Source organism: Mastigoproctus giganteus, chromosome 5 (assembly GCF_048544385.1).
Source record: "Mastigoproctus giganteus isolate SK-2022 chromosome 5, ASM4854438v1, whole genome shotgun sequence".
Taxonomy (NCBI): Eukaryota; Metazoa; Arthropoda; class Arachnida; order Uropygi; family Thelyphonidae; genus Mastigoproctus; species Mastigoproctus giganteus.
In genome coordinates, this window is record NC_143579.1 from 195977573 (window position 1) to 195994270 (window position 16698).

At 34.6% G+C, this 16698-nt stretch overlaps 1 protein-coding gene across 1 annotated transcript in view; it reads right to left on the reverse strand.

Annotated features, from left to right (window-relative positions):
* MED19 (mediator complex subunit 19) overlaps positions 1–16698 on the reverse strand; it is a 93676-nt gene that overhangs the window by 27365 nt on the left and 49613 nt on the right. Inside the window, exon 4 of the mRNA XM_090373621.1 lies at positions 6190–6298. Coding sequence (XP_090229747.1) covers positions 6190–6298 — 109 coding nt within the window. The remainder of the gene's footprint in view (positions 1–6189; positions 6299–16698) is intronic.

Here is a 16698-nt window from a genome sequence, read left to right on the forward strand (position 1 = left end):
CATCTGTCAGTTATAGATGTACTTTATGAAAAAGCAATCAATTATGGTGCCACAGTCTCTGAGTCTCCCAAAGACAATGAAGAAAATGAAAATAATGAAGAAAGTAGTGATGATGAAGAAGTTGAAGGAAGACAGCAAGGCATGCTTTATCAAACTGACTTTACCGATGAGCTCATTTATTTCTTCAATCCAATGGCCAATATTGCACAAACTATTAACAAAGTCAGAAAAATTTGCAAGCTTTTTCGAAAATCGCCTACCAAAAATGGCATTACAAAATTTTGTTAAAGCAAAATTTAATGGGAAAGAATATAAACTTATATTAGATGGCAAGACTAGATGGGATAGCACATTCTATATGATTGAGAGATTTTTGAAATTGAAAAATTGCATTCCAAATGCTCTATGTGCAGTACTGTCAACTGAAGCTGTGTCTGACGATGACTGGAAAACACTTGAATTGCTATGTGAAACTTTGTGACCAGTTGAAATGATTCTGAAGGCTATAACCTCAGAAGATACAGACTTACTTAAAGCAGAGTCTTCAATAGAATTTATGCTTGCTAAGCTTGATACAGCAGAAAACCCATTTGTTTAAAGTTTCACCAAAGCCTTTTGCAGCATTACAATGCAAGATGAAATTGCCAAACTGTGGCTTTGCTGAGCTGTCTACACAACCCCAAAAAGTTTAGGAAAGAAGATTCAGGTTCAAGAACTTTTGATTTTCCAAGTAAGCAAGTTTTGAAAAAGCATGCTGAAGAGATTTATCAGAGATTATTTGCAAAACATTCCGAAGGAATCTTAGCGTTGAATGAAGAAACTAAAAATAAACGAACTGTTCTTTTAGAAGAAAACAAAGACTCGTTTAGTTCCGATGTTGGAGATACACTCATGCGAGAGTATGATAGTGTAATAAAGAGATTAACTGAAGAGCCTTCAAAATATCCGAGTGAATTGGAAATCAGCAAAGAATTTAAAATTTTGGTGGCAACTAGCAGTAGAAGTGAAAAGCTGGAGAAAGGTTATAGAGCACTGCTGACCATTAAACCAACAAGTGTCCAATCTGAGAGAGTGTTTTCGATCACTGGTCTCTTTAACACAAAAATAAGGTCAAGTCCAGGAAAAATGCTTAATATACTGTGTTTTTTTAAAGGATCATTTTCAGAAAAAAGCTGAGCAATAAATAGTAAAGTAATTTTCCCAAGATGTTTTTTTTCCACATTATTTTTATTTATTTATTATTATAGGGCTTATTATTTTTTTGTTTACTATACGAGAAGATAGTTTTTATTCAAAGGATTTGAATACAATTTGTAATTTTATATAATCTGAAGCTGGTTACTGGTTTTTGGAGCATTTTAATTTTTTTATTTTTTTTACTATAAGAGGTGATAGATTTTGTTTAAAAGATTTGATTACGATTTGTACAATCTACCCAAGATAAAATAAATACCTGTGTTATAAGCTTTTAATTATATTCCCTAAGTCTGAGAAAATCGGTTTTAAAACCGGTTTTAAGAGTAAACTTCGGTTAAATTCGGTTTTGAAATTTCTCGGTTTTATGCAAGCCTTAGTCAGCATTATATCCTAATACAGAACACAATGTATAATGTAACTCATTAAAGTAACTCATTTTATTCACAACAACATGCCTGACATTACTGTAGATGCAGTTAAGACTAAGTTTGCTTGTGCAGTTTACTACACTGACACATCCCAATGCAGAAATGTAGAATTTCAATGTAGCAACATGTTTTTATTCTTTGTTTGAAAAAATGCCTAATATACAGATGGATAACTTAATTGAACTATCCCACCAATTAATTCTGTTTCATAAATAATACTAATTTAAATAAAGTTGACAGAACTCATACTTCCACTGAAATGTGATATCATTCGTATTTAAAAACAAAAAAACCAAACAGCAAACTCTCTGATTTTGATTGAATTATTTATTATTCTAAGGAAAAGTGCTTGAATCTTTGATAGTTGGCTCATTATGCTATTCGGCAAGGTTTTCCCACACAAATGAAAATAGGTGATTCTTATGGAGATTTGAATGCTGAATCCAAAATTGTAATATATCATGTACTGTTATTTATTTATTTATTTTTCTTCTCGTGCAGAAAGCCTGCACGAGAAGCACGCAAAAGTTCGATAAAATTTACCAGTAAAAGTACTTTGCCGTAATGGCATTTGTATTGTTGCTTGCTCGGTAAACAGATGGTGGGTGTTATCTGTCAGGAGTAGAAATTGAATCCCATGGGAGATTGAAACCCTCCCAAAGTGGAAGGGGTAACCTGACCTTTTTTTCTTTAGAATGACTGGTGGATAAATGGTTTATTAAGGAAAAAAAGAAAAAAAAGGCAAAGGAAGCCCACACGAGAAGCACGGCAGACTTTGAAAAAGTTTACTGGTGAAACTACATTATGAACATTTTTTACGATGCCAGAACTTCCAATATCTGTTTGTGATTCAATTAGTGATTCTAAAGAAAAAAGGTCAGGTTACCCCCCCCCCCATCTTTGGGAGGGTTTCAATCTCCCGTGGGATTCAATTTCTACTGCAGACCAATAACACCCACTGTATGTTTACCGAGCGAACAACAATACAAATGCCTTTATGGCAAAGTACTTTTACCGGCAAATTTCATCGAACTTTTTTTTGCGTACAGTCAGTCCTCATATAACACGTGTTTACATTACACGAATTCGATCATACACGATTTATAAATAGGGGAACAATATCTTATATAACACGAACCGAATTCGCTTATGCATGATTCGCCTTTGTGTTTACAAGAAATGGCAGTCGAACGCAGAATCACCCCAACCGAACGCAACACGATAGGAATGAAGAGAAGATTCTGAAAATGTATTTATGTTTCTTATATCAGTGAAGGGGAAACACATTTCACCATAACGTAAAAACCCACACAATTCCAGCTATCGGTATAATCGCAAATGCAATTAGATAAAGTTTACTACCAGTTTATAACAGATTCCACTAGCAGAAACGCAACTGGAAATTGTTTTTATTTTTTTATGGTAGTAACCCCTAGAAATGTGCTTTAGTAAAATGTGAAGTGTTAATAGTGTATCTCTGCCTTTACGGTGTTGTTTATTCAGTTGCTACACGCGCGCAGCTTTGTTTATGTGTATCAAGCATGCCTCCTCGTTTTGTAATTGCGCTTTATTCCCCAAAAATGAGTAAAATACTTAAAAGGTGTGAAAAGGAAGCATCCTGGTGAAGACACTGCAGATTCAGAGAGAAAAAGAAAAGCAGTATTGATAAACATAGGCAGACTGGGTCAAAAATTCTTACCCGAGAAAATTTTTAGTGGCTCATACTATGGTTTATGGCCAAAATCACACCGGCCTCCGGCCCACCAGGGTTTCCCCGGTAAGGCTTATGGCCAGCCCGCCTCTGTCGATAAAGAAAAAATATGAAATTGTGAAGCGCTTTGACCGAAATGAAAGACTATGTGATATTGCACGTGCTACAGACCTAAATGAGGCAACGCTGAGAATACAAAGAATACAGAGAAAATAAAAACAACTTTCATAGCAGGAACAACTCAAAATGTAATTAAAATCCATTAGATTAAGACACAAAGAATTGGAAGAGATGGAACAGCTGTCATCTGTTTGGATAGAAAATCAAACAAAAAACAAGTTAAATAAAATACGTAAGTATTTTATTACGATTATTTATTGTGTTTGGTAATGTTTTGGTTACAAATGTGTGTTCAATCTTGGGTGGCCGGCACCTAACCCTATTTTTCTCATAGGGCCTGTTGTTCATATTGCACGATTTTGCATTGCACGAGGGTTTCTAGGAACACAACTATCGTGCTATATGAAGACTGACTGTACTTCTCATGCAGGCTTTCTTTACCTTAGCCGTTTTCTTAGTTTTTTTATTTTTTATGTCATGTACAGTTTCTGAGTTATTTGATGCAATGTATTTGCAAAAGTGAAACCAAAGGTGGTTTCCTATGTTATAGATAGCAGAATAGTACAAAAGGTTAAATGAAATGGATCACATGAACTATTTAATTCTGATTTCACCTAATTTATTTATCAATAAAGCCAGTTAGCATGGCACCTTGTGCATGTGTGAGCAAGCCAGATAATTTCTGTTATATCTGCAGTAAATTTGTGAATAAAAAACGAAAAAGAAACATGATTGCTTTAGTATTAAAGGGGAAAAAAAAAAAAAAAAAAAACCCATACAAATTGTATTTCCGGTGTAACATAGGAGTTTCATGGGCTCCTCATATTTGCTGTGTAAGTCACATAGCAAATCTTAGTGGGATTATTCCTCTGGTCCTGAGACTGACAAGAAAATGAAGAAAAGAACATTGAATTACATCATAGAAAAATCTTAAAAAAAAAAAAAACATGCTTAATTACACAGGCAAAGTTCATTAGAGACTTGGACGTCGAACATTTGTCACAGCTCCTAAGATGCTGTCCACAAGGTTGGAATCTTCCGCAACAGGGCACAAATATAACAGTTTACAGTAACTAAAAAAATTAGTTAGCAGAATTTTTCAGTACTAATGATGACAACAACTTCGCTTGCTGCAATGATGTTAATAGTCGTATGAAGACCTTGGTTATTAACACAACACAGAGGAGTGCAGACTTACTATTGCATCTAAACTGAGTCTAAAGACAGTCTTACTTCAGGATGGAAATTTATTACTATCTGTCTCTGTTGCTAATGAAGCTCTAGTTAAAGGAACATATGGAACATTGGAATGCCTTTTGAAGTGTATAAAATACAAAAACTACCAGTGAAGTATTTCTATTGATCTGAAAATCATACACATGACTATAGGTGTGCAGCCAGGCTACATGAAATTTTGATGCTTTCTTTATGAATGAAATAGTTGTGACAGGAATTGCCATTATATACTTAAGCACCAGCCAAGATGTACTCATAGAGAGGGTGAGAAAAAAAAATAAATAAATAAAAAAAAATGTAAAAACTTGCAAACTCAAAAATAGTGTTGTTACCACTCTTACATATAAAACTATGTCTCATGAAAAACTTTGTGAAAGGAACAGACAGTAATGGATGTGGTTTACAGTACATTAAATCAAAATTTCCTTGTATCAACAATTTCAAAATTAAAGAGGGCATATTTGTAGAACCTCAAAGAAGAGAGCTAAGGAACGACATACAGTTTGACCACGTTGCATGGGGAGCCTTCAAAGACACCGAGCATAATTTTCTTGGAACTGACACAGCACAAAACTATGAAGAAGTGGCAAACAGAATGTTAACAGCCCACAGATATTTGAAATTATTATTCTACTACATATTGCAGTAGGATTTGTGCATGTAGAATAATTATGAGCACGTATACATGTATTCGAAGATGTCTTAAAAATGCATCTCTTGGATTTGCATTTGGATTCCTTCCTCAAAAACTTGGGAGCTGTTAAGACAAGCATGGTTAGCATTTATTAGTATTTTGGACATAAAGAAAAGTTATTAGAACAAGTGGATACCTGCAATTCTCACAGATTGCTAGACTTGGAAAAAAGAGAAGCCACTGACATTTAGTAAAAGAGAAAAAACACAACACAAAGTAAATACTGTGAAATACAGCATTGCAGATTTACACCATATTCTATATTGTAGTTTGTATATCTATAATATAGGATATATAGTATGTTATTATACATTAATAGTAAGATGAATTTGGCAAGAAAACAAAGAATAAAATCAGAAAAAACTTCAAAGTACATACCTTTCAACTTTTAGAAACTGACATCTGCAAAACTTTTAATACAGATGAAGGCATCACAAGTTGCCTCCACAATATGAAAATGTACATAGTGGCAAGTGCTACATATAGACTGAAGCTTTGCACTACCTGTACATTTATATTTTACAGCTCTCTCTCTCTCTCTCTCTCTCTCTTTCATAGCATGAGGCCTCAGCCTTAAATTTAGTGAATATCCAATTAGATTAATTACTGAAATTTCAGCATTCCAAGACATTTTTGCTGGTTTTAAAGCTCTGCAAAAATATATAGAATTAACACATGCAAGGCCAAAATGATTAATGAATGATATTTACAAGAACAAAAAATTTAAACTTCATATTTTAAAAACAATTAAAATATATTAAAAGACAAATCTATATTAAATCTGTGTTTCCAGTACACAATACCTTGTTGAGAATCTTGAGATGGTGTATCCCCAGCTTTGTGCTTATGCTTTTTGTGCTTGTGTCTTTTCCTCTGTGGCTGCTGGCTCATTAGGCGATACTGTTCTGGTATCTAAAAAAAAAGAGGGGAATAGAATATCAAATGTTTAAGCACTATAAGATCATAAAAAGCAAGTAAATAGGCAAAATAAGAATTCAAAATGGATTCAAATACTACAGAAGAGGCACTTATGGTTATTTTAAACTAATCATTAATACATAAAAATATTGTTAAGTACACAAAAGGTTACTACAGCATTCTTAATAAATAAAAGCAATATTATTTATGTTATGGATAACCTTTAGTTCCGAGGTTGAAATGACAATAAAAAGATTGGAAACCTAAAATACCAGAACTTACTTAAAAAGAAGTGTGGATATTAAAAACTAGTTAAAATTAAATTGCATAGAAGAAAGCACACCTTACTCAATGCTCATCATATGGGTTTCACTATATAAAATCACTGTTGAACAAACAGTCAGAACCGAGAAATTTCAAATCATCATCAATCAGTTGGTTCATAATGGCAAGGAAGCAGAGTTTTTATACATGTTTCTAGTTCCCATGGTACAATTCAATCATGTGCATTGGATATTGGTAGTTTGGCATTAAGAACTAAAACCTGTGTATGTTTTGAAAATTTCTAATGGGAAGAAAATTTGGTTAGCATTATTGCTGAATCAATTTTCAGTTGATGTCATTGGACTGGATGTTTTGGCTAAGCTCAATTGCATGGTATTGTTCATGTAAGCTGGCTTGGTGATAATAGGCTCTAGTATTTGATATGTCTGAGGTACCATATTTAACTGTGGTGCCACCAATATAACATGCATTACATTCTTGTTGACAATGAATTAAATATACAGTGGAGTCCAATTATTTGGGCCACTGGTTAATTGGGGCAGTCATTTATTTGGGGCAAATCTTAAAAAAACAGAACCCAATCGAGAAGGTAGCCAGGGTTTACTTCGTTTAATTGGGACAACATGCTGTTTAATTGAAGCAGGAGACTGCAGCACTCGAGATTACCCTACGATTGTCTCCAACCGAACCACGAGATAGAATCGAATTTCTGGAGGTCACGACCATAAATCAATAAAAACAATTAGCAGTCACCTGTTTATTGGGCTTTTCTGTTAGTGCAATCTATCATAAACGGATAGTAAACTCGATCTTACTGAATTTGCAATAATGCCGACAGTTGGAATTCTGTGGGTTATAATGGTGAAATGTGTTTACACTTCCATGGAATCTTCAATCATATAAAAAAATTAATTTTCAGAATCTTCTCTTCATTGCTATTTTTAAAGCTTCGTAACTTGTTACTCCATTCTCACTTTTTTTTTTTTTTTAATGTAAACCCCAAACACGAGAGGTATTAGAATCTATAGTACTTAGTACCGTGCTTGGGTTGGAGGTTGAGAAGATGAAAAAAGATATTTGTTGACATTGGACTTGAACTTCCGTAGATTAATTTTCAGGAAATACATATGAAGGAAGGTTGTTCCAGAAAACGGTTGAATGAATAAACAAGGAAGATGAAAAGTTGGTTCTGTGAGTTTGAAGTTGGACAATAAATGGATGCTGGCTGGTGGCGGCATGTGTTCGGACTGTTTTGAAAGAGAGAGCGGGAATTTTAGAAGCCAATTCAGAAGAACAGTGCCCATGGAAGTATCTGTAGAAGAGGCATGCAGCAGAAACAGTACGTCAATGAGACAGCGAGTGGAGAGACTCTGTTAGAGATGAATCATTAATTAACCTAACTGCCCTCTTCTGAATGGAATCAAGAAGACAGAGAGGTTTTGGGGGCACCACCCCAGATGTGGGAACAATATTCCATGGCAGGGCGGATTTGCGATTTATACAGAGTGAATAAATTTATACAAGGTTTCTCAAAAGTAACGCAGAGAGCAAAAGAGAAAAACCAAGTTTTTTAGATACAGAGGAAGCAATATTTGTAATGTGCTTGTGCCAAGAGAGATTAGAAGTCAGAGTAATCCCCAAAAGAGATATATCATTTTGCCTAGAAACTGGAGTGCCACTAAAGATAAGCATAGGAGCAGAAGAATCCTTTTTGCGAGATATAAGACAAGACTGAGTTTTAGAAGGGTTGAAATCAACTAAGTTGTCTTTGCCCCACTGGAGAATTACCTGAAGATTGGCATTTAAGGAATTGGTAGCAGATTTTCGAGAAGTTGAAGCTGATTGAGCAGGACAAGGTTTCTCAAAATGGAAAGTGGAATGCAATGTGCTTTCATCGGCAAAACTATGGATAGGATTTCCAGTCAATGGAAGAAGGTCATTAATATACAAGAGGAAAAGAGTGGGGAAAAAACTGAACCTTGGGGGACACCGGCATTAGTGAAGAAGTTAAAAGACAGAGAGCCATCTACCATCACCCTCAGTAAGCGATCAGAGAGAAAACTGGATAACCAATTACTAAAAACAGTTGGCAAACCTTAAGATGGAAGCTTGTTTAGAAGACCTTTATGCCAAACATGATCGAAAGCCTTTGAGATGTCAAGAGCAACTACTTGTGTTTCACTGAACCTTTCCATTGAATTAGTCCATAAATGGGTAACATAAGCCAGAATATCACCAGTGGATCAACACTGATGGAATCCATACTGCCGATCGTTGATCAGACGAAAGGTTTCTAGGTAGTTTAAGAGTTGGCGGTTAATTGATTTCTCCATTACTTTAGAAAGAGTAGAAGTAATTGCAATGGGATGATAATTGGATGGGAGGGATTTGTCACCCTTTTTAGGAACTTGCTGGATATGAGCAAATTTCCAAGCAGAAGGAAAAACACCTTTGGAATAAGAAAGTGAAAAAAGGCGGCAAAGAATAGGAGTAAGTTCAGGAGTACAGGTTTTGAGAACAAGTGGAGAAATACCACCAGGACCTGGAGGTTTCTTAGCATCAAGATTTGTCAAAATCCTTCTGACATCCTTTTGACGGAAGACCACAGGAGGCATTGAATGGAGCGTGTTGGGAATGGTGGGAGGTGTTTTACCAAGATCATTAATACATGAGTTGGAAGAAAAATGGGATGCCAGCAAGTCGGCTTTTTCCTTGGCTGAAGTGACAACAGAACCATCTGGTTTGGACAGAGGTGGGAGCAGAGATGGGCAAAAGCTGCGGCCAATAGCTTTGGCAAGAGACCAGAATGCTCGGCTACCGTTAGGGCAAGAAGCAAGTTTTCTACTCTTAGCCTGTTCAAACTCTAGTTTTGGACTGATTAATAACTGCTTTACAATTGTTGCGAGGTTTGGTGTAGGCAGAAAATGAAACTGGAGAATTAGAAAAGAGGCAATTACGATATGCAACATTCTTCTCTTGAACAGCCTTAGCACATTTATTGGAAAACCAAGGTTTAGATAAAGGACGAGATTTTAAAGTGGAGTGTGGGATAAAGGATTCCATTCCTGCAAGAATAATTTCACTGACACGGTCTGAGCAAACATTGACATCAGAAGTTTTGAAATAGTAATCCAACCAAGGAAATGAAGACTCATCTTACTTGAAATTTGTGTGTGCCATGTTCTTTGTTATTGATTGCTTATCTTTTTGCTGTTTTAAATTTTAACCCCTACCCACAAATGTCAGTGAACAGAAATGTCAATTAGTTAGTATGTACATATTATAGTATGTATTAATTATTCCAATTATAACGTATATTCTTCTGATTTTCATGTATCATTTAATTTTTTAATTGGTAAGGTAATAAAGGGTAAATTTGTGCTTAATATATCTTTACTTTTATAGCTGTTGATAATATTCCTCCTATTTTTACTAATTAGAATTGCTGTTTAATATAATTAAAATTCAATTCACAAACGTGATCACAACGACCGGCACTTACTACACATCGTATAGTGAACGGAACTTTACTATGGCGACTCCACCGTAATGTGATTTGATTGTACAGTGAACCAATTGTAAAGCGGGGGTCCATTGTATTAACTTTTTTTTACGTGAAACTTTGGATAATTGGGGCAGCCACTTAATCGGGCCAAAATGTACTAGTCCCGATGTGTCCCAAATAATCAATCGGAATCGACTGTATTATGTTACTGGTGTCAGAAATATTATACCTGAGAGTGTTTTTATAATTGTTAAAATATGTACTGATTTTATTATAAGGTGAAAATACTAAACTGAGGTCATTGACAGAAAATACATTTTTGAGTTGTCTAGCTAATTGACTATGATATGTGAGGATTATTTTTGTGTTTGTAACAAACTGTTTTTTAACTGCTAGGTGGTTTTCTAATCTCTTTCTTGTTTTGGATATATCGTATCGAATTTTATGAGACTATGTGGATATTTCCTTTTTAAGAAAGCATTAGTTAAGTATTGCAATTCTTTTTGTAAGTCATGCTCATAATGACAGTATTTTATTGCATTATAAATTTGTGTAAATAAAACAGATTTTTTAACATTGTATGGGTGATGTGAATAAAAATGCAAAAATTTCCCACTGTGTGTGTGTGTGTGTGTGTGTGTGTGTGTGTGTGTGTGTGTGTGTGTGTGTGTGTGTGTGTGTGTGTGTGTGTGTGTTTCCTGTAAATACAAGTTTTTTATTGACTATTATCTCTTTAAAAATCTTTAAAGTTCAAGAAATTTATGCTATTCCCTTGTTTAACCTCTGATGAAGATTGTTATTTTTTGAAAAGAGAATATTCATGGTTTGTTTGTTGGAAACTATGAGGATACTGTCCATGTAATGAATAAATGGTTTAACTGGATAAACTATAAATGGTAAATGGATTTAGGCTGTGGCCTTCTATGGAAACTAAATAGATTTCTTAAAGTGGGGATAAGATACCCAGACACATTTGGAAGCCATACATTCATTTGCATATATCTGAGTTAAACCTAAAATGCCTGGCCTGAATAAGAAAAGATGTAAGTGTAATAACATTGTCTATGGAGAGTGTGGTACATTGTTTTAAATTAATATTGCATGTAAGGCACACTTTTAATTTAGCTGATGTACATCTACATCTACTAATTGATGTATAATGTTACAAAGTCGAATGATGCTAGGATGTCTGATATTTTGATATTACTAATTAAAGAATGGACATGGGCTGTATTCTGTACTTTAAACTTTGAAAATTTTGTGAGAGGTGATATAATTTTTATGATGTAAGAGGAAAGATTAGCAAATTTGGAACATCTGTACAAGACGATAGGTTGAAGTGGTTTGCTCAGTTTATGTAGTCTGATAGTACTGAAAATATGTGGTATAATATTGTTCCTAATACCTATGGATTGTAAGGTGTGTAGATTAATTTCTTTTTTGCTATGTAAAGTTATAAGGAACTTGTCTATTTTGCTTTTTATTTAATAATTTATGATATAATATAGTGTCATGTCTTGGTCTTGTAATATTTGTTTAATTTTCTTGTTATATTCTGATTTATCTAGAATTGCTATAGTATTGCCTTTATTAGCTTTCTGTATAATAACGTCTGTTTGTTGTTGTAGGTCGTTCAGACTATTTAGTTGTTATAAAGAAATATTAGGCATTGTAACTATCATCTTATTTATAATTGTGTTTGTGGCATGCATCACTCTGTTTTTATATATTTTGTTACAAGTATGTTTTTACTTGTGGTTCAGCTATACAGGTCTTTACAAACAGATATACAGGTTTCCAAAGGGTCTGGGTACCTTAGCCCCACTTTCAATAATTTATTTAGCTTCCACAGAAGGCTGCATCCAAAATCCCCTTACTACACACACATTTAAACCATTTATTCATTATACAGACAATATCCTCACAGTTTCCAATAAACAAACCACAGTATTCTCTTTTCAAAATTTAACAATGTTTGTCGAGTTTAAAATATACACTTGAACAAGGAAATAGCATAAACTTCTTGAGCTTAAAAAGATAATAACCAATCAAAAACTTGTACACACACACACACACACACACACACACACACACACACACACACACACACACACACACACACACACACACACACACACACACAGAGAGGTAAATTTGCATTTTTATTCACATCACCCATACAATGTTAAAAAAAAAGTTTTATTTACACAAATCTACAATGCAATAAAATACTGTCATTATGAGAATTACTTACAAACAGAATTGCAATACTTAACTAATGCTTTCTTAAAAAGGAAATATCCAGTCTCATCAAAATACCATATCCAAAACAAGAGATTAAAAAAATCATCTAGCAATTAAAAAGCAGTCTGTAACAAACCAAAAAATAATCCTCCCATATCATAGTCAATTAGCTAGACAACTCATAAACATATTTTCTGTCACTGACTTCACTTTAGTATTTTCATCTTACAATGAAATCAGTACATATTTTAACAATTATAAAAACACTTTCAAGTATAATATTTCAGATATGAGTAACATAGTATATTTAATTCATTGTCAACAAGAATGTAATGTATGTTACATCTCAAACATATCTAAAAAGAGCCTCTTATCACCATGCCAGCCTGCATACACAATACCATACAATTGAACTCAGCCAACGCACCCAGTCCACTGACATCAAACAAAATTGATTTCGCAATACCACTAACTAAATTTCCTTCCAGTTACAAATTAACCACCTTTGAAGCACCTGCAATAAAATGGTTCATACAAAAGAGTTTTTAGTTCTTAATGCCAAACTCACCACAACATTTTTGCCAGTGTGGTATCTGAATAATGCAAAATTTTCAATGTGCATGATCAAATTGTACCACGGGAACTCGAAACGCATAAAAATTCTCCTTTCTTCCTTACCATTATGAACCAACTAAAGATGATTTGAAAATTCCCTGTTTGGACTCTTGGTCAAGAGTAATTTTATATAGTGAAACCCATATGACGAGAATTGAGTAAGGTGCACTTTCTATGAAATTTTAATTTTAACCAATTTGTAATATCCACACTTCTTTTTAATTAATTTCATTCATTAACACATAAGCAGTTGGGAAAAAAGTTCCAGTATTTCAGGTTTCTAGTCTTTTTATTGAATAAAAGTAGGTAAATATTATCATTTATTACATATATAACTAGAATTTTCTTCAATGAATGAATGTGAAATATGAACATTAATTAAACCACGTGACTTGTTATCAGAGTTAAACTCTCACACAATGGGACTACTTAATTTGTGACAATTCTGGATTCCATTTTGAAGTCTATCATCTGGCCAGGGGCGGCTCGTTGATAGGCACTGTGGAACTGCAGCACCCCAGTTTTTTAAATCTAAATATACAGTCAATGGAGTTATATGAAATTTTGCAAAGAACAATGCAATGAAATTAATATTTTTATTAACAGGTCCCATAAATAATATACTCATCCTCTATTTCCAATAATCATTGGAAATAGAGGATGATAAACGAATAAAAGCACGAAATCGTTTTCAACACTGAAGTTTAACTGTAGGTGGAACTGTGCGCTACACAGTTCCACATTTTGGCCCCAGTGGTTGAGTCAATGCCTAGTTGGCAGGTTGCCAATATGCATTTTTAGAGGTGATAAAACGAGTCAGAGGAACTGTGGAGTGAGCAGTGTAGATTTGAACAGCGCACCAAACTTGAATGAAAAAGTTACTAATCTATTTTCAACAAATAAAAACCGAAGAATGGATTTTATTTTTAAATAAAACATGTGAAAAAAAAAAAAAAAATACTGAATTTACTTTCAAATTTCTAAATGTACTATGTGCAAATGTCACACACTGTTAATAAAGGTGCCGGTATGCCGTACTGTTGTGTACCAGCCCAAAAAAAGCACTGTATATAGATAAGTAGATTAGAGCATGAATGGAGAAATGCTGACCACCTCAGATGTAGTAACAATGGAAAAATTAAATAGGTACCTGTAAAATAAAATAAAAATAATACATATAGTACTTAATGCTATAGATCCAATGATTTTAACTTTGTCATCAAGGGTCAGCAGCCAAAACCAAAGGAAATACAGCAAGAAGCAAGGCTTCTGTTTCTGATATGAAATATACGTAGCAAGACGTAAAAAACTAGGCTGACGTATATTATGTCCAGTTCCTACTATTGGTACTTGTTTCGCAACTCCAGACTGTCCAAGCACCACTGCATTCCCCTTCTTTCAATTACTTTTTACCTTTACTTACACCCTATGTTTTTTATTTCTCGTGAGCGATTAGGTTGACCGAAAGATATTCAAGACGCTATTTTTTCCTGCTCTCTCGCTTTTTTCCATCTTCAACAAAGTTTAGAGTCCTTTTACGCTACTTTGTCAGTTTTATATTTCACCCCTATACTGGGTTGATATGCTTCATTTGTTTAATTGCCGACCTCCCTATCACATTGGTAACATTAACTTTTACCTATTTACACCTTCTCCCCTCCCACACTTGGGGTTACATTAACATGTTATAAATATGATGAGAACTAATTTGCTAACTTCTTTGGTTCACTGATACAGCCAGGCTGACGTTTACTCCCTCGGCCCATTTCACCGGCTCCTGCTTGGCACCACAGTAAGTTGTCCGCCTTTGTCGTCTATATTCTTTTCTCTTCATTTTACATTACTTTGGTTTAAATTCCTCTTGTGTGGCTTGCTATTTTAATTTTATTTTATTTAATCTTATCTTAATTTTTACTTTTATTTTTATTTTATATTTGATCTGGTTTTTATTCCTTTCCATTTTGGTCTCTGTTGGATCAGCTATGAAATACACGTCAGTCTACTTTTTTACATCTTGCTACGTATATTTCACATCAGAAACAGAGGCTTTGCTTCTTGCTGTATTTCCTCTGGTTTTGGCTGCTGATCCTTGATGACAAAGATAACAGCATTGCATCTATAGCATTAAGTACTATATATATTATTTTTATTTTATTTTACTTTTATTTTACAGGTACCTATTTAATTTTTCCATTGTTACATCTTAGGTAGTCAGCATTTCTCCATTCACACTCTAATTCACTTGTCTATGAGGTGTGACAATAAAGTTTCGAGAATAATTGTTTCCGTCAAAAGTGGCCAAACTGTAAACCATTACATCCCCCCCACTGTGTAGCCTGAATCCCCCCACCTGCATGCAAAGGGTAAACATAGTCAGTTGTTTCAGTTATTGTACAATTTGGTTTGTGTAAAGACGTGTTTCAGTTCCGTGTTATGTGAAAAATGGAACGCAATTTACAGCAAAGAATTGTGATAAAATTTTTGGTGAAAAGTGGCGAATCGTCAACGGATATTTATGAAAAGTTGACAGGAGTTTATGGAAATGATACCATGTCAAAACCATGCGTTTTCAATTGGGCAAAACAGTTTCAAGAAGGATGTGAATCTGTCAAAGATGCTGAGCATTTAGGATGTCCTTCCACGACTTGACATGACAAAAACATTGTTTGTGTGCGTGATCTTGTTCGAGGTGATTGGCGGTTAACCACAAGAATGATTGCCGAAAAACTAAACATTAATCGGGAAAGTGTTGGATTAATTTTGACTGAAAATTTGTTGATGAGGAAAGTGTGTGCAAAGCTGGTACCGAAAAACCTCTCTCTCATGAACAGAAAGAAATTCGGTTGTGATATTCTCAGATGTTGGAAAGCCTAATGAAACTGTCAATCCACAATTTTATCTTCAAGTTTTGGAAAGGCTTCGCAAGCGAGTCAACCTGAAATTGCTTTGTTGTTGTTGTTATTTGGTTTTTAGCAGCATTAGTAACTAAGGCCATATTGCTCCGGGGATATGCGGAGGTCATTCCCTGACCTTTCTGCATCCTCTATATTTGGTGGTCACAGGCTCGAACCCCGGTCTAATCAAGAAGCGTGTGCTACGCACTGCTGCTCCTGCCCACCTGTCTATGGAGGTGCCAAATTGCTTTGTCGTGGATTTTGCATCATGACAATGCTCCTGCACATTCGCCATTGTAGTGAAAGAGTTTTTAATTTCAAAATCAATCACATTCCAGCACCCACCGTATCGCCTGATTTGTCTCCTTGTGACTCCTTTTTATTTTTCCTCTTGTATATTAATGACCTTCTTCCATTGACTGGAAATCCTATCCATAGTTTTGCTGATGATAGCACATTGCAATCTACTTTCCATTTTGAGAAACCTTGCCCTGCTCAATCAGCTTCAACTTCTCGAAAATCTGCTACCAATTCCTTAAATGCCGATCCTCAGGTAATTCTCCAGTGGGGCAAAGACAACTTAGTTGATTTCAACCCTTCTAAAACTCAGTTTTGTCTTATATCTCGCAAAAAGGATTCTTCTGCTCCTATGCTTATCTTTTGTGACACTCCGATTTCTAGGCAAAATGATATATCTGTTTTGGGGATTACCCTGACTTCTAATGATTCATCTCTAACAGAGTCTCTCCACTCACTGTCTCATAGATGTTCTGTTTCTGCTGTATGCCTCTTCTACAGATACTTCCATGGGCACTGTTCTTCTGAATTGGCTTCTATAATTCCCGCTCTCT